General features: G+C 41.3%; 2 protein-coding genes across 2 annotated transcripts in view; one reads left to right on the top strand and one right to left on the bottom strand.

Moving 5' to 3' along the window:
* Nucleotides 1-1618: 1618 nt before the first annotated feature.
* Nucleotides 1619-16098, bottom strand: SLC16A3 (solute carrier family 16 member 3). The gene is made up of 5 exons (XM_036394597.2): nt 15945-16098; nt 9420-9664; nt 8768-8911; nt 7655-8422; nt 1619-6381 (listed from the first exon to the last, which is right to left on the bottom strand). The coding sequence occupies exons 2-5, from the start codon at nt 9640-9642 to the stop codon at nt 6095-6097; spliced, it is 1422 nt and encodes a 473-aa protein (XP_036250490.1). The 5' UTR covers nt 9643-9664; nt 15945-16098; the 3' UTR covers nt 1619-6094.
* The window catches only part of CCDC57 (coiled-coil domain containing 57), a 27829-nt gene continuing 16030 nt past the window's right edge, over nt 15313-27111 (top strand). Inside the window, exons 1-5 of the mRNA XM_036394855.1 lie at nt 15313-15368; nt 15431-16378; nt 23348-23510; nt 24411-24587; nt 26599-26785. Of these exons, the coding sequence (XP_036250748.1) occupies nt 15313-15368; nt 15431-16378; nt 23348-23510; nt 24411-24587; nt 26599-26785 (1531 nt within the window). The remainder of the gene's footprint in view (nt 15369-15430; nt 16379-23347; nt 23511-24410; nt 24588-26598; nt 26786-27111) is intronic.

The following is a 27111-nucleotide window of genomic DNA, read 5'->3' as shown; positions in this document are numbered from 1 at the left end:
TCTGACATGTCATCAATGGATCTTAAGGCATGTTTTTCAACAAGACTCAGAAGATCTTTGCTGTTTAAGAGTTTTAAATACTAAAATCTGGATATACTTTTTCATTGGGTTCATAGTTTTATTGTGAAAGGTTTTAAACCGTTGAAAGAGTAGTAAATGAAAAGTCAGAAGAGCAAAAGCTATCCTTTCTTAATGCTCTGAAGTATTCATCTGGGAGTAGTGAGGAAGGCTGCCAGCTGAAATATTGCTGACATGATGAAGCAAATACGGAGATCAGTCAAGGAACTAACAGTGTATATCTAGAGGTAAGTAGCTTTTTACTCGATATCTTAATTTGCCATACATTCTCAGACAAATACAGGACTGCTGATCTCACTGACTGTCACTAGCAAAATGCTTTTAAGAGCATAAGCATTTTAACTGGCACAAAAATGAGCTCTATTTCAGAAGCATTGAGAAAGCTGCTGAAACAATCCATTCCAAAGCTGTTGCTTCTCATTCGCGGTGCCTCTGCTGTTGTCAAGGTTGTTTACTCTTCCAGAAGTAGACGAGTACTTTCTTCAACAGGTCCAGCAGCAGGGAACAGCAGCTGTGCAAATCAGATCAAGCCCATTTTCCCCTACAGTGAATGGCCCTACTTCTTTCTTTCAGACTCAAAGAGAGCCAGAGGCAAAGATAAATTCTGGTTTTCTGTCACAAGAGTGGGCTGACTGCATGCTAGTAAGTTCTGTCATTTTAGTCCACTGAGTAATACAGTATATGGCTTGGGTTGCAAAGCATTTGATTACACCTTAAGTCTTGCCAATTTAATTAATATAGCATAAAAAAAGTAATCATGTATGTATTCAAATACTAAGGGGGGGATGTGTTTATGTAAACTAGACCTGTGACCTTTTCAGTGTAAATATACAGAGAAACTTTTTAAAGTGAGCTTTGAAAGTTTTCTCAAAGATCTCTTGACAGACGTACTTAGAATTAAGCACAAGTATGTATCTTCAGATCCCAAAAGATAGGTCTTGCTACACTGAATTACACTCCTTGTAATTTTGACTCACCTGGATGTAGCCTTGAGATTATACCCTGAGGAGCCAGTCCTAGCTGAGGCACCATAGGAGCCAAAAACCCACAACATAAATGTATGCCTGCACTGTGTTTTCTTAGGAGCTTTCAAGTTCTAAAGAGCATCACTTGACAGTACAGACAGCTTGCCAACATGTCAGTGTTCAAAATATTTTGAGCTTTGTAAGTCATGACAGTTCATAAAACTTTACCTGTAAACAAAACCTGGAGCACTATTCAGAGGAGAACTTTAATATTTTTTACACAGCACAGCACAAAATTAATTGCTGTTATTTTAAATTAGATGATGCTTTAAAATAGTCTTCAGGATCATTTACAGCAGAAGCACATACCCATTTTGGAATTGGCCAAACTATGAGTCATGGCAAAAGCAGTCCCCTTGCCCACATTAAATTCTGGCTGCCTGTCAGCTAAGTGTCAGCTCTTCTCTATAAACTCTCTTGTCCCTGTGTAGCTGTTTAATAGGCATGTGCAAATGAAACCCAACGTCCATATTGGGCTGTTAATTTTTTCTGAGCTTATTTTCTCAAACCCACAGTTTTTGACAATCAGATATTTATTTATTCACTACGTTTGCAACAGTTTACTAGAAAAGCATAAAAAAAATTACTAAGTATAAATATACACATTACATTAAAGTGCATTAACAACAAACAAAATGTCATCTCGCACAAAATTAATTGCTTCCCATAATCCTAATTCCCATAATCCTATAGACGATTGTGGCAAAGAGACACAGACACACTACACAAGTCAATACTTACATGCTGTAACATGTAAGAGTTTGCATTCTGAAATTCTTCCTTTTATAATTGTCTGCCAAACTAAACATTTTCTTTGGGATGTACCAATGGTGCATATATGAATTTTGCTTTTTCATTTTGAAGATTGGTTGCTTGATTAGGGGAATGTTCTAATTTATTTTTAAAGAATGGTTCTACATTGCCTAATACCCGTTTGTGTAGATGGAGTTTAATATTAGCACAAAATCTCTCCAGTCCTTTACACCATACCTTCATACCATCCATCTCAAACTGGCTTATCTTGAAACAGATAGCTGCATCACTTTAAGACTTCTAGTTCTGCTGAGGTCTTCTAGGCTCCAAATGGGTACAAAATATTTAATTTAGAATTTTCAAAAAAGCAAACTGATCTTTGAATAGGAGGAAGAAAATAATTTTAACTCTGCTCATTGTCTAATAAATGGGCAAACTGTCTGTAATCCACTCCTGCAGGTATTTTGCATGTTTACATATATATTTTTATTCATATATATATATGTATGTACATATATACATACATATGTATATATGTATGTGCAAACACATCTATTCTTTTTTATATAGTCTGTGTATTACTGGCATTACACATTTCATCTCCTTGCATCAGGCCCTTACTTTCCTAAGACCCATTACATAATCAATCATACAATACTTTAACAATAAATCCTATTGTACACAATTTATAGAATGTGTGAAGATCCAAAATGCTTTAAAAATTTTGCTAGCCTGCAGGGTAAAAGACTATTCACTACTTTCAGAGAAAGAATCTTGGAAAACTGTTTTGGTTTTTTGATTGTTTACTTTCCAGACTTCTTAGATATATTCATGATCTGTGTGTCAAAAGAAATTATATATGTTTCAATAGTGTATGATGTAGGAGTAAACTATAATCTTCGGATGCTTTGCAATTTGGTTGCAAAGCAAATTAATTACCTACATTCCCTTCCTTTTCCTTTTCCCTTTTTTCAAATCACAAAATTTTAATCAGGTGAAGGTTGAACAAAGGTTCATCTGGGTAGATGTTGCATGGAACTGTTCTGCCTGTGACCCTGAGCAATCAATGTCTCCTTAGCAATGCTTTATGGCTTCGATGTATGCATCCTCAAATACATGGATGAGCACATCTCGCAGACTGCTCTTAAGGGCATCTCGGTGGTATTGAGATTAAAGAAATACAGTAGCAAAGTATCTGGAAGAATTTTAAATCAATTCCTTGCTTTTAAATATACAAAATACTTTTTTAAAAATATTTATCAATCTATTTAAATATTTACAATAAGCAGAGTTAAATTAAAAAGGAGCCTGGCTGGACAGTGCTGGGAACCTAAGGACTAGATGCTTGTGGGGTTTAGTTTTCGTTGGTTTTGATTTTTTAACATACTGGGGTGGGAGGAGAGCCATCTATAAAACAGGAGATGTATTGACAGGGCCGCAAAGGGTCATTGGAGCAGTTGGGTACATGCTTCAGCACAGTCTGGTATAGTGGCCAGCAGGTGTTCAGCCTGGGGATCTGGCATGGAGGTTTCCTTCCCATCAGTTTAACGAATCTCTTTCCAAGAAGATAAAGGCAGCTGAACAGAAAGAGGACTGGAGGGCTAGCACACGCTTCAGTGTTACCTTGAGTGGAACAGAATGGGAGCAAGGAGCTTAACTGGCTCTAGAACTCTGAACTACTCTCAAGCCTGCCACTTTGGATGTTGCTAAGAGAGCTACATTAGGAGTTCCTCACCTTTGTATTGATGCTTCTTGCAATTAATTAAAATGATAAAAGATTTTAAACTGCTAATATGTTTTTTTAAACTGCTTAGTGAATTAAATTCTAACCCTTTTTTCCTCACAGTCAATAAAGGAGTCCTTTGATTTGACCACTGTCATTCAGTAAGCATTTCCTGCTGTCATAAATACTGCAAGCCATTGGTAGGCCTGTGCTGAAAACAGCACAAGAGCATTGGCAGTCCCAGTCAGAGTGATTGGTCTTTGAGTGGAAGAAAATAACTTGTATTGGCAAATGAGGCCTTTCTGTGAACACCAGTTTTACTTACAAGATTATTTTGAACCGTGTCTCCTTGTCTTCCTAACTTCTTTTTCTGTCTCAAATCACATAAAATTACAACATAAAACTTTTTCCAGCTTAACTGTAAAAGTATTATGTATGGAAAATGAAACATAGGCTGGAAAGTCAGTATGATAAGCACAAATGACATTCTGTTGCATATAAAGCAGTCTAGACAATTTGCAGAATAACCATTTCGTTCTGTGATAACTGCATAGCATTATCTAGCAATGAAATCAGTGATCAAAGCACACAGTAAGACAAAAATGACTATCTGAGAATCTGAATTCACCTTTGGAAAGGTTTTTAGTTTCTGCTTTTTGAAACAACAGGGAACTCCAATCTGAAAGCTGTATCAAGCTTTCATGTATCATCTGAAGCAGCCTCCAAGAATATAATAAATTACTGTGTGGATTCTGTTTTTCTCTTGCCTTCTGGAGCTCTCAGTGTTGTGTTTCAAGTACCAATTTAGTCTTTAGCAAACTGGAGCTGAGTTCAGTAAGTAAGCTGTTACAACTGGGAAATACCATTCACTACAATTGCTGCCACTAAATTAATAAGACTTTAAAATAATGCACTACATAAGATGTAAAACCAGTTTATTCTGTGTAGCATCCATTTCTTTTAAAAGTTATATTTCTAACGTTCCGATTTCTGTGCAAGGTTGTCCTAACAATGCAAAACCATTTTGAAGAAACTTCAATGGAAGCTGCTGGTATCATTCATTAGAGAATGGTTCATGGTTTTGGCACTTTGTTTCCGGTAAAAATTTTAAGTGGATACTGAGTTTTAAGGGATTAGGGTCTTTCAATTTTCAGTTATTAAGCAGAACAATTTTGGCACCTGAAAGCCAATATTCCTTTGCTACTACTAAGAAAATTGAATCTGTTACATTTAGTCTGTTTTGAAGATTGTTACTGCAGTTACAAAGCCTATTCAGTTTTTTATAAGCAGATTTGAGAGATGAGATGCAGTAGCATGATTTTATATCTTAAAAAATTACATTTCTTGAGTGGTTTTGGGTGGAAAAAAAAAAAAATACAATGCCTTTCTTTTGCCTTCCTTTTCTATTCAGTACCATGCCATCATAAAAATGATGAATGGTTCTATCATGTTTCCTCAAACAGCAAGAATGGCACTTTGAACTTCCATAGATTAAGCTGGGGGGTAGGGAAGTGGGATAAATGGGGTAGAAAAAAACCCTCAAAACTAAACATGTTAAAACCTTCCCGTGATGCTAACATTGCATTTTATGGATGGCTAACATGTTTCAAAGTAGTTCAGTCTCTTCCCTAAGTTAACCGACTCTGTAAGTCATCTGGAAACTTGCACCATCATTTCTTTTGTATGCAAAATGGACACTTTTTCAGAATATTCTACTGATCATCTTGTCCGTGTTACTTGTAATATTTTTCAGTGCTCTAAGGAAATTTTACTGAAAACAGTGTATGGAATTGTGGACTAATTTTGTTTCCTCAAGGTCTGTCAGGATCCATTATGCTTTTTTTTTGTTTTTTAGTACTGTCTCAGAATACCACTTGTGTGATCTGCTGAGTCTGTAATGTGCCTTTCCAAAAACAGGATTTCCAGATTATAATTGCAAAGGTTACAGGTTTAGGCAGAAATGCATTTACATAAATCAAAGTTACAGATATTATCAAAATTAAATTAGGGCTGAGCCAATTAATCTAAAAAAAAAATCTAAAAAGGTAAGAAATTCTAAAACCTAATGGAGACCTTTAAGTTCCTGAGATTTTTATCCATCTCAAACTCTTTTCCCTTCACAGAGAACATAGGGAAATTATATTTAGCCACACAACACAGCAATTTCATCAATATTGTCTGAAAACATACATATAATTCTACTTTTCTGAAAATATGCTTTTCCCGTATCTTCCAAGTGAGCAGTTTCTGGTGATGCATAGCAAGAGCCTACTTGTGTTCATAAAAGCTTTTTTAGTTTACATAAGAATATATAACCACAATGTTCCACCTTTTACCAATAAAGCTATGTTTCCGATAAGATGTTGTCTAGCTAATCAGCTTCCAAAGAGACCTGATGAGCTGACTAGCCCCAAGTTACTAAAGCAGATGGCCCAGCCCTAAACTATTTCTGTTTCTAAAATAAATAGCGTTGAATATCTTTCTTTTCTAAATACTTTTCAGTTCCTTGTTATGCTCATACGCATGTTTCTGGGTTAGTTACAACTTCGCCATTTTTTTCAGGCTCATCTTTCAGAAACTGCTCCACTTCAATAGAGTCCACTTTGGCATCTTCAGGAGTTTTGTTTTCACATTTGTTTAATTCCTCTCTTTCTGCTGCTTCTTCTTTTGTATGTGGTTCTTCTGATTTTTTCTTAATGCAGAAGAAATTTCCCAAGGCCAATACAAGGGCTGAGGTGGTAACTTCAATTCCAGCAATAATGAAAACAAACATGTACCTCCCCGTTGCATCCAGGAGTTTTCCTGAAAAAGGCAACATTCCAGGTAATTAACAAAAGTGATTATCTTGCAGTGAATATTTTTCTGATTTTTAAAGCACTCTGACTCTCCGGTCTAGAATCACCATGACTACCTAACCAAATTTTTTGAAATAGGATTAAAACAAGTTTGTAACAAAATATTTCTCAGTTATTTCAGTTCAGTTTAACAGTCACTGACACTACATGAGATATCAAAACACATAGTCTGCTGCACACAGAGGCATGCGGTTCATCTGAAATAAAACCGGCCTCGCCTTCAGATGCGAAAGATCAAACACATGCTTTGTATTTCAGATAAAAATGTGTGCATCCATGGATGGTATCTGTGTCATCTGTATCATGATCTGATCATCATTATCCTCTTGCTCCCAATTTCATTTACCTTTCTACATGGGTAGTGGACTGCCTGCTTAAAATGAAAATGTTATTCAATAGTCAGTCTGGAGTAACTGACTCACACTGGTAAAGGTAAATTTTTACAGGATTCAGTGGATGTGAAAGAACAGGTGGGAGGATATGAAGGAAGTGCCTCTCGAAACCTGAAGATCGGAGGAAGTGGTGCATAATACTGGTTTTCCCATGAAGGGGGTTCTGTTAAAATAAAAATACTTGTCTGGTATAAACAGTAAACATTCTATGGCAGTGACCTGGTGGGTTTTGGGAGGGAAAGTGTGTTTCAGTTCAGGGTCTGTAAAATGTATGTTCTTTGATTAGCAATTAATTTGTGTTTTGACTTCAAATTAATGAATTTTACTATTTTGTCACGTCCCCTTATTCTTGGGTTGTAAGACGTGCAATAGAAGCACTCCACCTTCCTTAAATCAGTCCAGTTTTATAGGCCTCCTTGTAAGATTTTTTTTTTCTTCCTTCAGATGTTTTCTTTCCTCCTCCAAATCTACCGTGGATATAGAGAATGTATCCTAATATTTCCCAAAGAAAATTGACAGGTTTCATATTCTGAATCCCAGTCAGCTATCTACCAATAAGAAGTTCAGTGCGGGGTTTCAGAAAGAAATAGCAGCATCTTGAGATGGCAATTTAACCAATCTTGAAATAGACCTAAGAAGGAAATGGTTTATTCCATCCCTTCTTGGAGTATTTCAGAGTGTAACTGCAGAAAGCCTTTGAAATATGTGCAACACTAGCAAAATCTGCGTTTCTCGAGTGACTCGCATCTTTTTCTCAGCTCCCTTATATTTTGTGTAAATGAATGCAATGCACACAATTTTAAATTCTGAGCTAAATAGCATACTTGCCTGCTGATGGTGGACCAATCAGAACAGCCATAGCTTCTGCCAGGAGCACTAAGCCAATAGCACTGGAAAACTTCTGCGTACCAACGATAGCCATGAGAACTTCAAACTGAAGAGCACCTACCATTCCATAAGAAATGCCAAAGAAAATGCAAAAGACCACCAGTCCACCATAATCAACAGACATAGAGCCCATGAGATCTGTAAAACCATTAAAAATCATAGCAAAACTGAAGAGGTAGACACAGCGTGGTCTAACCCATTTAAGACCAGCTACCATTCCACAGATTGGGCGAGCAAAGATATCAATGAATCCCAGAATAGTCAGAAGAAAAGCTGCTTTGGTGTCTTGATACCCTAAATCCTTGGCATAACTCACAACAAACACTGGAGGAACAAAGAGGCCAAGCACCATGATAGACGCTGCTAGTGTATAGATTACAAAACCACTGTCTTTAAACACACTGAAATCCAGAAGTTTTTTCTTCACTTTCTTCTCAGCTGGCTCTTTGGTAGCTTCAGCCTTTTTGGGTGGCTCCAAAGGTCTCATTAGTGCTCCGCATACACAGCAGTTGAGCAGCATCCCACCCAGGATAAGGAATCCTCCTCTCCAACCGTACTCGTGCTGTAATATCTGCCCCAACGGTGAGAGAGCACAAAGAAACACTGGACTCCCAGCAGCAGACAGCCCATTGGCTAAGGGCCGGCGTTTGTCAAAGTAACGGTTTAACATGATGAGTGAAGGCTGAAAGTTTAGTGCCAAACCCAAACCTGTAGCAGAGGGTACATAAAAATTAATACTGGCCTACAATATCATTGTTAAAATATTCTAATTACAGCTTTTCTGACTCATGACTTAAGAGAAAATAGTTTTATTCCAAATGGACAAAAGAATCCCAAGATAACACAAAGTATTTTACCCCCATAGTATTAATATACTTTATGATTACACTTTATGCTAATAACAAAAATAAATAACCTTTTAATTCCACATTTATCTGCCATCTTTATAAAAGCCCAGTTGGGTGATCCTTATGCTTCGGGTATTTTTCACTTAAACAAAACTTCAGCCTAAAGCTAAGACATAAGTGAACTCATTTTCAGCATGGTACTTACCAGTAATCACACCTGCAGTTAGATAGATCTGAACGATGCTTGTGCAGAAGGAAGCTATCACCATCCCCATTGAAGCAAAAAGGCCACCCACCAGCATGACAGGGCGACAACCAAAGCGATTGACACATACGCTACAAAGTGGACCTAGGCAAGAAAAGCAAATTACAGTTGCTACAATAAACCAACATTTACAACTGATTTTCTGATACCTTGTATTTCTTTGGTAGACTTCAAAGTGCAACGTTCATAGTAGGAATCAATGATCTTAAAGGTCTAAGGTCTTTCCAACTTCAGTGATTCACTTTCCAATTCAGTGATTGTTTTGTACTTTGTCCATAAAGTCAGGCCAATCAGGAAAAATGTCCTTTCCTCTGTAGTCAAATACTTCAATATTTTTTGTCTTCATAGTGCCTTTTGATTTTTCTTTTTCATCATCTTTAGCAACTACTGACTTACAAAGACATAATTTTAAATAAACTGGATGGGCTTAAAAAATCTTCTGATTTATGTGATTATTAGTAATTCTTCCTTGGAATGCCTTATTTGAAAGCAAGTAATGATATGCAGTCATGATACAGACTGTAAATGGCTGTAAGATTTACAAACTTAATTGTATGACACAATACTGTTTCAAAACCAGATAACTACTCACCTGTTCCATAAAGCATGGCCAACAGAATAGAGGAAATCCATGCAGTGTCGCTGTATCCAATGCCAAATTCCCGGATAAGTTCTTTAAAGAAGACACTAACTGCCTTAGGAAAGGCATAGGAGAATCCTGTGATGATAAAACAGCCAAAAAGGACAGCCCAGCCCCAGCCTCCATCAGGGGCTTTAACACCTGAGGGACCATCATCAGCTACTACAGCTCCCATGATGAAGAAGCTTGTGTGTTCCCTAAGAAACAAAAAGCAATTAGTATCTCTAAAACTGCACTACCATTTAAACTAAGGCATGGAATTACTTTTAAAAAACAGTCTTGTAAATGCAGTGCAATTTTAACTACTTCTTGTTTAAGTTTTTACAAAGCTTGCAAAAGCACATGAAAATGAGATGCACACAACTGAGTTTTAAATGAATGGCCCTGCACAGCTCTCAAAGTCGGAACTGGATTTCATCCAAAGCACTGCTTCATCAAAAAACTGAAGCCATAACAGCATTTCAGGGGTGTATCTGACTTTCACAAATATGTAATAATTACTGCATTAAAGTCTGCAGGATTTTTTATATAAGACCTTTTTACATGAAGCTCCTGAACTATTCACTTAGGAGACCTGTTGCATCACAAGTGCTCTGTGAAATGGTGGACTAATCACCCAGATTTTTTATTCCCCACTGAGGACAGCTGTACAGCCCTGATACACTGCTATCTTGAAAAGATAGAAAGGTCCCCTTGAGATGATGATGAGCTATCATTTTTCACACATCAAGTTCAAATGCAAAACTGCAATGAAATCCCCAAGAGCCGTTTTTGTGGATGCTAGGAGTTAGTAACTGAAGCAATGCTCAGTTACAACTGCCTGTCTGGAGCAAATATTTCCCATTGTTGTTACTACATGATCAGTAAGAAAAAGTAATATTTGATGAATCTCGGCTCAAATGTATAAAGAACAGGAATAAGATGTAAAATTGAAGCACTTCAGGGAGTATTGTCACTCACGCTACTTCCAAGTTGTCCAAATATTTCATTTGAAGTGAAGGTTTAAAATATTGGGGGAAGGGTTGGGCAGTTTTCCTCCATGTCCATTACCCGTCTAATAGCAACACAAAGTTAGTAATAATACATGAGCATGCTTTGTTGAAAAATAGCAACTGGCAATCTCTCCAGACTGCTTATACAGTGCTGGGTGGAGACATTCAGTGCCTTACAGCATTCGCTCTGTGCACAGGCTGGGACTGTCTCCTTTACTGCGTCTACAGCAAAGTTGTTATAAGGGCATCCTCTGCAGACCTAACAGGGCTGAACCCCGATAGCAAACTACACCCACGCCATATGAAGCGGCGAGTGGCTTTGAGAAGAAACACCGTTAAGAACTATTTGGCAGCACGCTTGTTCCTTCCAGAAGAGAACTGTCCAAGATTTTCACGGGGAGAGAAGTCAGCTCGGCACGCGCGCAGGGCGCCTGGTGCGGCCGCGGTCCGGAGGAAGAGCCGACTCCCCCAGCCGCACTCCGACCCTCGGGCAGAGGCTGCCGGAGCCGCCCCGCCCGCGGCCCCGCCTGACCCGCGCGGTGATGCCCCAGCGGGGCGCGCGCGGCCGCCGCACTGAGACGTGCGGGACGTGACTCCCGGGCCGGGGGCGGGCGCTGCCCGCCAGTTGCGCGCGCGGCCCGGGCGGAGCCGGGGCCGCACCCCCGCCCAGCGCTCGCAAGCGCCGTTGCCGGAGCCCGGTGCTCCCACAGGAGAGGGAAATATCCTCCTTCCTGGCCGTTCTTGAGCTCTTCCATGCCCAGCAGAGCAAGTCAGCCTGTAAGAGACACGTTCTGATGCACCTGCCTCACGGAGCTTACCATCTTTGCCATAAGTGATGAAAGAGGTAGACTTGCTGATGTCAGGGAACCTGGCCTACTTTCCAGCATTTCATAAAAAAGGTCTACAGGAGAACACACAGTAATATCCATTTACTCTTTACATCACGTCTACTACCACATTTGGCTAAAAATCACCATAAGCCGGCACACCAGGTCTTCAGGCACCATCCTTTCAAGAGTGGTTCACATTTGCACAAGCATGCCTCAAAAACAGCTCTCTTAAAGGGAAAGGCTGAGAAAACTTGGATGGTTCATAATGCAGAAGAGGATGCTCTGGGTAAGCCTTATTGCACCTTTCCAGGGTCTGAAGTGGCTACAAGAAGGCTGGAGAGGGACTTGTTACAAAGTCATGCTGTGATTGAACAAGGGGGAATGGTTTCAAACTGACAGTAGGTTTAGATTAGGTGTTAGGAAGAAATACTTTAGTCTGAGGATGATGGGGCCCTGGTTGCCCAGAGAAGCTGTGGCTGTCTCACCCCTGGAAGAGTTCCAAGCCTGGTTAGACAGGGTTTGGAGCAATGTGGCCTGATGGAAGGTGTTTGTGCCCACAGCAGCGGGTTGGAATGAGATTAAGGTTTCTTCCAACCCAAGCTACTCTATGATTCTAAAATCAATGTCATTCATCTGGTTTTGTCCATCGGTTGTTCATGCTAACACATCAAAATAAAAGGACCATCAACCAGAACTAAATGAACCCTGAACCCTCTAAACACAGCAAGAATGTACTTGATCCTGTTGTGGTGTACCTTACTAGGCTGGGACTGCATTCACCTCCTTAAGAGGTGAATAATAAATAATAAGGAAGTAGTGTAGATGTTCCTTTACAAAATGTATAAATGAGGGGTGCCACCTTTAGAAAAGGCAGGCTTGTGGTTGATCTGCACTGGCAAAATTTTTACTTAGGATTTCGCTACAGTGCTGGTGTGCCATCAAAGCCTGCTAAGATAGAAGGCTACTGCCTAACTATTGCAACAGCTTGTTTTGCTTTCTGCTTTTGCCAGCTCAGCCCTATTTAGAGGCAAAGGATTACATTTAACTGGCTGCAGCTCAGTTTCATATCTCCACAACAGACATAACAGTATTGTCAGTATTTATTCCAGATTCCTTCTATCATGAATGGATTCTTGCTTTGGTAATGTGCAAAACAAAGGTAGCATCTGGGGTTTAATCTTCCTGATATTATCTTCTTGTTGTCATGGAAACTAATATAGACTCAGTTAGGAGGAAATGTTAGGTAGCATTGTGGGTGGTGTGACGGTTTGGTTTCTGGAATGATGTATTATAAAAAGGAGCAGCTAGAAAAGGCAAGAATCTATTATTTGTGTTTAGCCACTACTCTTATTGGCAACATAGCTGTACTTCATGGTCAGCAGTATGGGTAGGAAGGACATTTATGAGCATGTACACTGACTTATATAGCTTGAGAACTTCATGTTCTCAAGAAGAATTAATTTCAGGAATTTTAAGAATAATTAATTTATTCTAACTACAGCTGAAATCTACACAACCTTGACTTTCTATGATACAAATAAGAGATGGTTATCAAAAATAGAACATAAGCTTCCAAGTAGGGAACCCAGTTCAGCCTAGACTTCAGTCTGGAGCCACACCCAGGTGAGATTTGTTTAACTACAAAATAAGGAAGATGGTATAAGCTGAGTAATGTAGACATTCTCCTTCAGTTTTTCTTATCTGTGAACAAAGAAAATAATTTCTCTCTTCATAGGGTGTTGGGGGTACGAATATCTTGAAAAGCATAGGCTGCTTAATGTTGTGTTAATAGGAATTATGAACCTCCTGTATTTGCCCAAAGGTATTAAAATCTAAGCAGACTAAACAAAATATGCATGTTATTCTTGATTTTAAGTGAGGATTCTTAAGACTAACCAACTCTACTTAAATTTTTCAGGAAATGATTCCTGAAAAAAAGTTTTTATTTAAAATTCTCCAGACCCTTATGATAGCCCTCTACATATAGAACAACTACCCTTTGTATTGACATCACTGACATCTGCCTATTCAGCATGACATTAACTCCTTCCTGCTTCTCCAAAGTACAAATGCATAAATCTTTAAATCAGATTTTATTACAACTCAAGTAACTCATAGTAGCCATTTAGATGGGCCACTGGTATAACCCACTAGTGCATTTCCTGTGGCTTACCTGCTTAAATATTAGCCAGTAGAATTATATGTTCATTCCAAAGGCTGCTGCTAACTTCTGTTCCCTACAAAATCATTACCATATTTATCAACCATATTTATTCTGACCTTCTGTCCTCCCTTCAAGGCCCCACAGTGACTGCCACTGTCCCATTTTGGCCTCCTCCATTTCAAATGAGACAATTTTTCCAGATCTGCTGCCTTTCTTAAGGGTTTGCCAGTTTTCCCCATTCTCTCATCTCCCTCTTAGAACTCCTAGGATAATTCTGTGCTGTCTGTAGCTGCAAGTGATGTTCCATATCAGATCTAGACTATTAATCATTCTCCAGCCCCCATTTAGCCTCAACACAGCTGTTCACCGCTGCTGCACAGTGAATAACATTCATCACAAGTTATAGCAGACCTCACTGACAGTAACTTCACACTGCAATTTTATGTGTAGCAGATAATGATAACCAGTTTAAATTCTATTACCTGGGTAAAGTGCTCTATGGGGAAAGTTGTGACTATTTATTTGCTTGTCCTATTTTATATCATGAAAAGTTGCAGAATCCCAACTTCACTTAGGAACAACTTACAATTAATTTTCATGCATCATGAAAATTAATTTCAGCCCTGCGGCTGTGATGGCTTTGCAAAATATTGAAGCTTTAGAAAAACATAGATGCTTGACAATTGCTTATAGTGAAGAAGTGTCCTTATATTGTTTAGTATAAATACAAAAAGTGACAGAGATAGATAAAAACTAATTAAGGGTCAAGTCCTGTCACCAGCTGGGCATCTCTGCTTATTTTTGCAGAATATAATGGAACTACCTTTATATATAAAGTGCTCGCATGCACATGCACTGTATCTCAAGCTAGGTGAGCACATGTAGTTGAATACAGTGAGAAAAGATAATCTGGCTCAGAGGTAATTTTACACTTTGGACAGTGCAGTTTCATAATAGGGTGTCACACCTTGAGATATGTGAATTGCCACCTTCAGTCACAATTTAAAATGCCACCTTTTGATTTCTATAATATACCTTGAGTTATACTTCTGACTGTACCACAGAAGGTGTACTGTACTAATAGATTCTGATTTACATTTTAAAACGGCTGCCACACTGCTTCCTCTGAAATAAACACTGCAAAACCATACATGGCTTTACTCTGTGACATCCTAAATTGAACGGTTTGCCTAAGAGGAGTGCATTTCCACTAGTGCTAACGGTCTGAGCCTGTGAGGAAGCTGAATTACTGAAATTCAACTCCACCTTTTTGTGCTTTTTCTTCTCTCCACAGAATTGCTTAGGAGGCAAACCGCAGACCCCTCCAGGTGGATTGCGAGCAGCATCAAAACAAGGCTCTTTCCCAAGAGATGGAGAGGGGCTGCGGCGGCCGCCGCGCGGGAGGGGGCGTGGGGGGAGAGGGCTTGGCAATACAATGGTGGCGGTCGCGGCATCGCCTCGGCCACGGCCGCTCGCGCGGCGCTCCGGGGCGAGCACGTAGCCCGCGCAGCCCTCAGCCGAGACGGCTCCCGAGGAGCGCCTGGGTCGCCGCCGCAGCCAATGCTCACGCAGACCGGGGAGACGCCGCGCGATTCCGCGCCCGGGTGCCCCACCGTTCTTAGTGTGCTCGCTGAACCGAGTAACGGGGCTCCTGCCTGGGGCTGAGACGATGTCCTTATGAGGGAACAGTCCCTCAGACTGCTCGTCACTCGCTCTGCCGGACCTGAACGGTCACCGCTACGACAAAAAATTCCGAAATTCATCTCCGGGGGCTCTACACTGAAACAGGAGCTGAGCAGTAGCGAAGGGACAGCGGAGGCGAGAGACCCTCGTCCCCCAGTAACGATGTGAGGCTACGAATGGCGGAAACAAAGCCCGAGCTCGCGGGCGTCCCACGAGCCACCAGTGTGGCACTGTACGTGCCCTCGGGCGGGCGGCACTACGCGCCTAGGCGTGACCCGGCTGCCAGAGGGGAAGCCGCGGGCCACGCTCTCCCGTAGCAGGCGGAGTGGTGCTCGGTGGCCAGCACCGCTCAGCGCCCGGACAGCGCTTTCAGGCTGGTGGCGCTGAGGACGTTGGGCGACCCATACGGCAGCGCGGGTTTCCCGACGAAGAGCTGAGCCCGCGTGGCCCCACGAGCGAGGAGAAACACAGCCAGGGGGAGGACGCCGCGCCGACCCTCGGTGGGGTGGTGCCAAGGGGTGCGAGAACAGTCGGCGTCGTGCCCACGTCCCCACCGGCGCCCAGCGTAGCCTCTGGGCAAGGGATGAACCCGTTACTCCTACGCCGCGCTTTGCCCAAAGCTTGGGCGGCGCACGGGCTCATCCGCCGGCCCGAGACCCCCACGCAGAGAAGCGCCCTCGGTCAGGTCGGCGCTCTGGGTTCGGCTCACCCGGCTCCGGACCCCCCACTCCGCGCTCCCCGCGGCGTTCGTCCGCGTGCCCCAGGCAAGGACTCCGCGGCATCACGCACGACGGCTCCGCCTCAGTACCTGAGTCACGTCCCGCGTCTCGGCGCGGGGATGCCCGTGCTGGCTCCGGACCGCAGCCCGCTGTGCCCGTGTGCCCACGCAGAGCCGCACGGCCCGTCTGCTCCCGGGCTGGGGAGCGCTCCCGCGCGGCGGCTCTGGGGCTGCTCGCCCCGCCCTCCACACGGGGCGCGCCCTGGGTCCTATCGCCGCCGCGGCGACTCCCCCTCCGCTACAGGTTCTTCGGCGCACGGGCCCCGGCTGTGCAGCGCGGCTCCACCGGCGCCGGCTCCGAGCGGGGCCCCGGCGCCTCACAAGGCATCCGCACGAGCTTTGCGCTGCTTGCGTACAGTGCAACGCGGGGCTGGACCCTGCCGGCACGAATGCTGCACTGGCTGTCCGGAGGAAGAGGACCTGAGCCACGGACTTCAACTTATGAATGGATTTCTGCTGTTGAGGTTTGTTCTGTGCTGCCGTTTCTGTTTTCCCGGGAGCGATCACAGTTTCCTCATTGTCTCCTCCCATGAGAATTACTTACGAGTAATTCCTTGCTTAGTTGTTTTCTTAGAAATTTGAGTGTGATAGTGTGCATTCTGTAGACAACCGTTAGGCTTCCCTCCTCATCCTTTATCAAGGGAGTAAATATTTTTCTACTCCCTGCAAATATGATTTCATAATATACTCCTCCTTTTACATCCGGATGGAATGAGCTTTCTGCATTATTCTCTTGTGACTCAACTGGGATTCCTACAAACGTTTGATTATAAAACTGATGTGCTGATCTATGAAAGTTGTGGTGGGATTCTTAAAGGCACCGAAAGCAGCACTCCTATGGCTACCTGGGGCTTAGGAAATTCAGGAGTAGGTGGCTGCATTCTTCTGTGTGCTTCTAGCACACAATCCAATATATAGGGGAGTGACGCCACACCTTAAATCCTGTGTTTGGTTTTTGCTCTCTCACAACAAGACAAACATTGAGGAGCTGGAACATGGCCAGAGAAGGGCACCGGAGCTAGGGAAGGGTCTAGAGCACAAGTCTCATGGACAGTAGCTGAGGGAGCTGGAGAGACTCAGCCTGGAGAAAAGGAAGCTCAGGGGACCTTATCACTCTCTACAGCTACCTGAAAGGAGATTGTACCAAGGTAGGCATCTGTCTCTTCTCCCAGGTAACAAGTGATAGAACAAGAGGAAATGGCCTCAAGTTGTGCCAGGGGAGCTTTAGATTAGATATTGGAAAAAATCTCTTCTCCAAACAGGCTGCCAAGCATTGGAATGGCATGTCCAGGGAAGTGATGGAGTCACCATCCCTGGAGGTTAACAGCTGAACTCAACGATCTTGGGAAAAAAAAAAATTTCTAAATGATTCTATGATTCCTATAACCTGTGTGGAGTTACACAGGGGTAGGATTCTAAGTAGAAGAGGACAGGTAGGATACAATATTGTCTTTTGAGAACTATGATATTGCACAGATTAGTAGCTTCCTATGTAAAACCTACTAGCTGAAATCATGTAATACCAAGGCAGGAACTGAAGCTCTTTTAATGACTTAGAAGTTTTTTCTTCTTGCGCATTATGTTTGCATTGGCTATTGGTTCAATTTTGCTGAAGTATAGTACCCATTTGTACATGCTTAAGGATTCATTGCATTAATGTGTGAAGATGAGCAAGGCCATGTGGTTTATTTTGAGTAGATAACAGACAATAAGACTGACACTGCTAATCTTAAAGACTAGTAAAACCAGTTTTTGACTGTCCACTGTTATCTGAATTCAGGCCATTCACTTGCAGACTAGGTGTATTCAGATTTCAACATCAATCCCCGAAATGACATTGTGTAGACTGTAATCTTTTTTTCTCACCATTAAACTTTGTCTGGTTGGGACACTACTGAATCACTGTAAGTTATCAATTACTAATTTAGGGAACTAATATGCATTTAACTATGTGACTAGGGGCTGATTGAAGGTACATTGGAGAAGATGACAGCTAATTTGAAAGGGGGAGCGGGGGTGAGAAAGGGTTGAAAAGATAATGCTGTTGATAGGTTAGGCTAATATAAGGGTGTAAAGAATGCCAGCAGTCAGAATGGTGTACGGATTTAGACATTTGCCTATTATGTGCTGATTCTGATGAGGGCTCAGAGGGACCCACTGCACAACATAAATTATGCCGGGACTTGCACTATAATTTTTGCGTTCAGATATAGAAAATAATTTTAAGCCAGGTTTCACCATTGTATTTTAAACCAGAGGTGATTCATATAAGTAAATGAACTAAATTTCTTTAATAATTGCAGTATTCTGTAACTATAATTTGCTAAATGGAACTTGCTTTATTTCAAAAGTCAAATTGTTAGTTCTGATTCTAATTTTCATTAATAGTTACTGGTGAAAATAAACCCCTTCTTTCTTTAACTGGCATGGGGAAGGACACACAATTGTCTTCTGATGACATAAGGAAAATTATTTAAGAACTACTGATAATGCTCTATCTTCTCTAAATTAGTGTACTTCAGATATCATTTGGGTGCAGCATTCGAGTTTCTGGAAGGGAAAAGCAGTTTAGATGATCTAGAAAAGCAGAAGGCTGACAGAACATTACAGGAAGTTTGCCTCATGACTTCCAGACAAGCAAGTCATCTAGTGTGACTAAGGGAAAATCATGCTTTAGGCCTGCTGCATGTTACATCTTCTTCTGTCTCACCTAGACAGTGTAAAGCAGTTTAGTTGATGGATGCAGTTTTTAATAATTAAGTGCCAAGCTTTTTAAAGTTTTTCACATGATGCAGCAGGAGTTCAGAAAGGATGGGAAGTTTGCTCATATCTGTTAACGGCTGTACTCGAAAGGGGCACAGAGTCTCCTTCCTGATCTGCGCTAAGGAGAAATTGATTAATAATAAACGGTTGGATAAACAAAATGTGTAGGAAGACAAGTGAACGAGAGAGTGAGATCTGAGAGTATGGCACAAGTACTAGCTGTCTTTTGGGAGAAGGGGGTCTTACTAAACGAGACGGGGGCTCCAAAGGAGCGTGCCCGCGTTCATACGAAGCCGAGAAGAGGCTGCTGCGTGAGAGTAGTGAGGACGGAACGGGGAGAATGCGAGGAGGAGAGAACACGCTGCCGGTTCCTGGAAGTGAATGCAATGCGAGGAACTGAGGAGCAGGAGGGGAGGCAGACGGGGGCTGGCACTGCGGCCCCTCAGCGGCGGCGCCATGGCGACGGGCCCGCCCCCGCAGGGCCCCGCCCGCCGCGGCCCGAGCGGCCTGCAGCCGGAGCGGAGCCGTGCGGAGGGAGGTTCGTGCCGTCAGGAGGCCGGTCGCCACCGGGCCGGTCGCCACCGGAAGGCAGTGCGGTCGCACGGCATCCCGTTGTGCCGCAGGTTGTCCTTCGGAGCTCCCGATGCGTCGCCTGCGCATCTCGCGCCCTCTTCTCTCTCTGGGGACCCTCTTTCTTTTCTGTACCCTTCCTACTAAATGCCCTCTCTTGTGCTGTCCCTGAGTCCAAAGCTCCTCTCTACTGCCTACATCTAACGGGTTTATCCTCGACAGTCTGCCTGCCATCTGCTCTTCTGTCTCAGAGCCCTCCATGGAATCCTTCCTTGTGGGCTCTGCTTCCTGCCAGCCAGTTCCCTTGGCAGTGTTGTCTTTTGCCCACACTCGATTGTCTTTTCCTCCCTCTGCGCACTTCAAATTTAGTTAATCTTTTTAACTGTGGTAGCTACCTGATCCATTTGGAACAACTGTAGCTGAAAATGTGATACTAAAAGAGCAGATCTTTCAGTGTTGCATGTTATAGGCAAGGAGGCAGTACTGTTCATGAATATCCATAATAGTGACTTTTTAAAAAGTCATCTACTTCTCCTTACCCAAATGAAGAAGATGTTACTTACACTAACACTAGCACGGTTGTGGGATTTGAACATTGCCAACAAGAATCAGAATATGAACAGAAAACACTATTTTAATTAACTTAGGGATAAATGTGAAATCTTGGCCAGCAGAGTTGAAAGACCATCAGATCATTGTGTCCTTTAGCACCGTTTGTTCCTCAGTATACCTGGGAAGACCAAACTCGAATTTTTTTATACTTCTCACATCCAACGATCAGTGATTCACTTTTCGATCCTAGAGAACTGGAGTTGTCTAGATTGTTTGTGAAGAAAAATGTTATTTAAATTATGACATCCTTTAGCATAGAGATATTGCATAGCATTTTCTGATCTGAAAAATCTCTCATTTAAAGACATTAAAGAGACAGTATTTGAAAGGCATGCTTGTCCGATTTGTTTTCTGCATCCCTGTGCTTATTCAGAAGGGATTATCTGCAACCAGTGACACAGAATAATACTGTACAGTGAGAGAAGCTATATTTTCCCAAATCTCTGGAGAGAGCTGAACAGAAAAGACAATTAATTTTTTTAAGCATCCATGCTGCTTAAAAATGATGGGTTTTTTAATCTACAGAATTTATAATCAGATAAGAGGCAAATAGGGAGAATAAACAACAGGAAGAGGTGGATGTGAAGCAAGTAAAGGGTTTTGCATGTAAAAGCACAGGCTCTCTCTGTTGGTTATTTTCTTTTTAACTAAAAGCAGACAAATGGGACACAGCAGCTAATATTGTTAATAAAAGAGAAGGCTGAACTGTTCCTTGATTCATCATACATATCTCAAAGAAAAGGCAAATATGTGTGCAGCTTGCAGGGTGAAGGGAATAAACACTTATTTCTGTTCTGTCTGCACGTAATTCTTGTTTAATGTAATTACTGTCTTCAGAAATAACAGTCTCTTTGGGGTTATTCTCTGCTTAAAATGGTAATTGTTATAAAATGCTGTAAACTGTGCTGGATCCAACTACATTTATAATGTAGAGATGGCTGGCTAAGTTTTAAATAATTTTTTTTAGTTACTGTGGGTGATCTGGTCAAGACTCTGGAATTCATCAAAGATTACTAAATGATTGATGTTAATGTGGTGCATATGCAAATTAATTTAAAGCCAGTTTAGGAGTTTTACATGGAGCATATCCTTTTGGGATTGGAAGGAAGAATTTGAGTCTCTTAAATCCAGCCTCTTTGCCAGGCTGAGCTGGATACTGATCACAGTACAGCAGTCATTCTTCTGATCTGCCTTGCCCTTAAGGGTTTGGGGATGAACAAGGGAGGTGCAAAAATGTATGTCTAGACTACACTGAGACAGCACTTCTGATAGACTTGGTTTGTATGCATGAGTGCTGGCTATGGGATTCAGAGTACTTCAGGTGAAGTGTAAATTTAATTTAGCAAAATCTAGCAGAATGTGAAAGTGAATATGCATTTAGCTGTTTGTTACTCTCCAGTTTTAGTTCAGAGTTTTGACTCTGTAGGTATTATATGATCAGTCTTATCTAATCAATTGCAACGGTCATTCAGCTACACAAAAACCCTGTAATAGAGTTGAAAGTAAATAGAAGTTTGCAGAACAGCACGATAGTAATATAGGTTTGTTTGGCGGTGTGACAGGCTGCAGCAAACCTGTTAAGTCTTTAAGGGATTAATGCAGAGCTTTAAAGGTTCAGTGTATCATTAGAGAACTTACTGGTCTTGATAGCAGTATCAGCTCCTCAGATTTGATCCTGACGTTACTGGTATTCTTCCACTGAATCGCAGAGAAACTTTTTTGTTGATAGCAATTAAAAATATTGGGAGAGGAGGGGAAAAGATACAGAGCTGCTTCTATTTTCAAATGTATCTAAAAGATCAGATTTCTGCTGGTCAGCCCTTGTTCTGCAAATTTTTTCTTATGTAACAGAAAATTTTGAGTGGAGGAGGAACTCAGTTACACTTAACTGGAGATCTTGCACTACTTTTCAGCAGATCCTCTATATTCTGTATGCAACTAACCTTTGGAAGGATTGTTTTGGGAAATAACATATACCGTTATAATTGGTTTCCACTAACTCATGGGGAAAGATGTTATGATGCCTGTTTCTTTTGGAAATTACAGCATCCTCTATTACTAGTTACATGTTATTGTTCAAAAAATTTTTATATGTGGATCCCTCATGCTTTTTAATGTAAATTTATTTTTGTTAGCTCTAAGAATAGTCATATAGGTCATCTGCATGAGGATTATGTGAACCTGAAACTTCACATGAAGCAAAAGATTCAAGAACTGGAAGACACTGATGACAGAAATTGGTGTAAGAATGTTGGAAAAGCAATTTTGAGTTGCTGCAGTGCCATCTAGAAATAATTTTTTCAGGTTTTTTTTTTTATTATTAGCATGTTCTGGTTTAACATTGCTATAGTTGTATAAGCTTTTTTTTTTTTTTGGTCTATTGTTTTATCTCTCTAAAAATTGATTACACTTGTAATTACAGTTTAGAAAATTATGTCTTGCTTGTGTAGTAGCTGTTGCTTTGCTTGTTTGACAGCTACCCCTTGTAAGGAATTGCTTAGAATATGTTTAGTAATGTGAGAGTGCGTAAGATTATTTTATGTAGTAAGCACACTGCTAAATTCGTTAACCTTGAAACTACAGGAAAGGTCAGCATCTAGAAAGCAGAGGTAGTCTTAGGCAAGATGAATAAATGTACACTGTTTATCATACTCCTAATTACAAGGTGCTTCCCCCTCGCTTTTCCTTCTTATATTCCTATATTTCACCACAAAAGGATCATCTTACTAACGGTGAAATTTTATCTTCAACTGTGATACCCTAGGGAGGCATTATACCATCTCTTTCTATATAGCAAACTTTAAAGAAAAACAAAACTTTCCTTCTTTGTCTTTGTATAAAAATGTATTTGATATTGGAATTCCTTTTACTAATTTACATATGAATGTGTTTAGTCATTAGAACTAGAACACTTAATTTTTGTCCTGTCAACCAAGCCAATATATAATATAAATGGAAGTGGTTTTGTTAAGCAATTGTGTCTTCCACCCAACACCTGCCAATCCAAGTCTCGCTGCCCAAATCCCTTGTTATCTCATTCTCTTGTTTTCAGTTGTATTTTATCAATTTAATTCATCTAAGTAGTTTCTCTCAAACACTTTTTAAAAGACTTTATCAGTTTAGCCACTGGATAGCAGCTCACTGCAACCATTTAGTTTTCTGGAAAATCCATGGCTTCTTTATGAACAGTTTTTCATACACTTATAAAACAGGTGTTTTGAGGCAAGAATTTCACATTTGTTCGTATCTTTACTGTGGTATCTTTACTGTTGTCTTTAATTTTCATGTTTTGGAGTAACTTGCAGTGTTATTTCGGGAGAATTTCACAGTAAATGCACATTCTGTAGTACTGTACTTGAGTTTGAAATGTAAAGTCTTCTAACAACAGGTGATTCCCCGCCAAGAATGACAAACAAACAAAAAATATCCACAAAACACCCTTTGTATTTACTCTGCTGAAATCAACAGCTTTGCTCTGTGTATCATAGGTCTAAACAACAACTGCCTCTGGCAGCTGAGCGAGAATGGATTCTGAAACAGAATAAAATGCAAGCAGAACTTAACTGGCAGCAGCTCTGTGAGAATGCTGAATGTAATTGGTATCAGAAATCAGAGGATCCAACACACAGCCTATCTTCATCAAGAGAGGAGGTGAGAATTTCAAATTAACACTGTTTAAGAATCATCTATTGCATAGAGAGCTATGGAGTTTGTCACCATGGTGTTTCTCAGGGAAATATGAGTTTACCTTTCTTTCAAAAAACCTGTAAAATTTACAATACAGTATTTCTGTATTGTGTACAGCAATTCATCAAATGTATCAGAAATCAGATTAATTTTCATGAACAGAAATCAGATTAATTTTCATGAACAATCTCTAATAGTGGCCTTTTCTCCCTTTCCATGTAAGCAAGTTAGCTTGAGAGATGTTTTTCCTTTGCCATTGTAGCAAAAGAAGAAAGATGTCTCTTAGGGCAGCCCGAGGGCAGAAAGAATTTCAGATCACAGTACCGCTTGAATTCTATCAAGGGATCAATATTAGTCCTGAAAAGCTCTTGGGTATTTTTGTGTGGAAAAAAACACCTATTTTGTGCAGTCTAAAAACTTCAGCTTCTGAAAAATTAAATACATGTTTATTGTTTAGAGACTATTAGACAATGGTCTAACAATTCTCAATGCCCAGTTGCGCTGAACTCACAGGTACAGAGGAAACACTTGTTTCTGAAGTTCAGAATGCTGGCATTTACTCTAGTGTTTTATTTTATTATTGTCTTTCCAGAATTATTCATAGGCATCAATAGCTGTAACAAGTGAACACATGAGAGAGATAAATCATCATTTTCCAGTTTACAGGAAGAAGATAGGACAATTATGCTAAATTATTTGTCTGTTAGGGTAGTTTTTAACAGAGACAAAAGGAATGTGCTTAAGTCCCTGTGCTGTGTTTTAAAGTATCCTTGATTTCCTTCTTTTTCTTTTAACTTCCTTTTTTCTTTCCCTTTCCTTTTCCATTCCTTACCTTTCCTTTTCTTTTATCCCTTTGTCCTTGAGCTACTGACATCCTCTGCCTCCCCTCCATTCCTTCCGTCCCAGGTTCAAGCTGATCTACAGAAAACAGACTACAGGTTGCATGAAGTGAAGAGTGTTCTTTCTGCTTTTACTGTTGAGAGAGAGCAGACAATACAAGCATCGTTTAATCACAGTATTTCACCTGAAGGGGAGAAACAGGTTAGACAACACTTAGTGTAGACATGGATGAATTCATTCTAAGATAACAATATTATGGGCCTTGTTTCCACTGAACTTACTGTAGGCAGTTCATCTGTTTCATATGCTTCATTCAAAATATAGGCATATCTGTCCTGGAATACACATAGATTAGGTGCCATGGGCCTAATTATGGCTCTCATTCATTACTCACTAGCGAAAGGAGCAAGCTGAATATAGACAGTTGCTCCAAAATGTGACAACATACTGTACGACCGTGGCAGTCAAATGGGAAAAATGAATTTCTGGAACCTCATTCCTGGGGTTCTGTGCAGTTCAGGGTAGATTTTAAAGTTGAAAAGTTAAAATTTTAAGGCAATGTTTCAAAATACTAATATGCCGGCCGTTTAAAATATTTTTATGTCTTGTATTTGAGTATCACTAGCTAGTTGTCCTTTCATTGCTACCTCTTAAATTGCTTATACCTTAAAAAGCCATTCAAAGTTGTCATGCTGAAGGATAATGCATTAAGAGTAGAAAACTGCCTTTGGTAAAAGAGCGAAAGCAAAGTGTATGCTGCAGTGCACTCTACTGGGTCTACAGGTGCTCAACAGTGACCAGTTCAGAACATGTTACCAGAGCTTGCTAAGAAAAAGCAGTTTTGGTTTTGGTTGGTTGGGTGGTTGGTTTTTGTTTTTTCCCCGGGAATTTTCTTCCCATTTGTTGTCAGGGAGATGGTGAATGGACAGCGATCCAGAGACAAAACACGTGGCCTTGGCATACCATTGTAATGGTTCTGGGGGAGTGGGAGAAGCGGTGGGAGGGTACAGGCATATTCTGTCAGTCTCTTAGCTGGGGGTGGGTAGTCCTTGCCCTGTTGGGAGCAGAGACGGTCGTGTGGTTTTTCTTCGTCTGGGACCTCTCCTGCGCAGCGGTTTTTCAACGCTGCCGTGGAGCTCCGCCTGCCGCCGGCTTCTGAGTCTGTTGCTTGCGCGAGAGAAAGGGCCGCTTCATTGACTGAGACTTCGCGGGCTGCCAGCGACGACAGAGACCAGCACAGTCCCCACGGGTGCCTGCCTGGGGAAGCCATTCCCTCCGCCCTCCTCCTGGGACCGCCGCTTGGAGGGCCCCTGAAGCTGGAGCAGCACGTCCGCCGGACCTCTTCTCTGTTCCGTAGCGGGACATCATAAGGCCCAGCCTTCCCAGCGTGTACCGGCTGCCGTTAGCGATGCCGAAGACCGATCGCTGCTGGCGTGGGTGCCTGGGGGAGTCAGTCCTTCTTCCCTCGCTCTCACCCGAGCCTGCCATCACCAGCGGGGAGGTCCCGAGCTCTGCGGCAGAGTCACCGCAGCCTACAGCGCCCCTTGTCGGTTGTCGCCGTAACTACACCAATGGGGAAATGCTTGATGGGCGGGAAAAGGCTGTTAGTGGATTTTCTTGTCCTTGCTCCTGTTGTTCGTTTTGTGTTGTTTTATATATATATAGCCTAGTAAAGAACTGTTATTCTTTTTTCTATATCTTTGCCTGGAAGCCCCGTAATTTCGAATTCATAATAATTCGGTGGGAGGAGGTGATCTTTCCGTTCCAGGGACATTCCCCTCTTCCTTGGGAAATATCTGTCTTTTAAACCAGAACAATGTTATTGTCAACAGATTATCTCCAATTACACTTTCAAGAATTTGGCAAGTCAGAAAGGGGACTACTGTTGAGCCCATAAGTTCCTTAAGGGGAAGGTTTACCTGCACATGGAAGAGAGATAAACCACACCTGCAGAGCAACAGTTATAACACAGAGCTCTGGTGCCATGGTCCTCTCCATGTGTACCTCCTCCTATGATGTTCTCAGTACAGCACTTCTTTCCCAGGCAAATCCTCAATAAAAAACCACATTTATTCTCCTTCTATGGTACTTGTCTCCCACATATGTTCATGGGTTGAAAGTATTAGGATCTGTGTGTGTGGTGCTGGTGTGGAGAGAATATGTGTCACTTATTAATGAAGAGTTCTTTTTGTCTTGTACTTTTATTTTCCAGATATTTCAGTATGATGATGAAAGTTCTCTGTATAAATATATCCCTGCTTTGGAAATAAAAAAGCTGCAGGAACAGAATGCCAGCCTTCGGGCTGCTATTGCACAAATGAGGAAAGAAATGGAGAGTCTTGATGAGCAGATGTTGTCTTCTCTTCCTCAAACAGAAGGCGGACAGCTTGCAGAGCAAGGTGAAACTCTTGACAAAGAACTTTAAATTCAGTTAAGGAAGTTTAGGAGTCACAGTCATAATCTATGAAGGCTCCCCAATCCATGAGTGTGTAAAAATTGTTATTTGATTGCACCATACACAAGAACACAGTGGTCTGAGATTCTGTTTACAAAACAATTATTAGTGAAAAGAAACACACACACACACTATAAGTCACTACAAAATTACCACTAGAAAAGCAATCATGTCTGTATTTTGCAAGAGTAAAGCATTTATATGTATATTACAGAATTCCTGATAGCGAAGCCAGTAGGTAGAATGACAGAATGGCTTGGATTGGAAGGG

Source organism: Molothrus ater, chromosome 19 (assembly GCF_012460135.2).
Source record: "Molothrus ater isolate BHLD 08-10-18 breed brown headed cowbird chromosome 19, BPBGC_Mater_1.1, whole genome shotgun sequence".
Taxonomy (NCBI): Eukaryota; Metazoa; Chordata; class Aves; order Passeriformes; family Icteridae; genus Molothrus; species Molothrus ater.
This window is presented reverse-complemented; position numbering and strand designations above follow the sequence as displayed.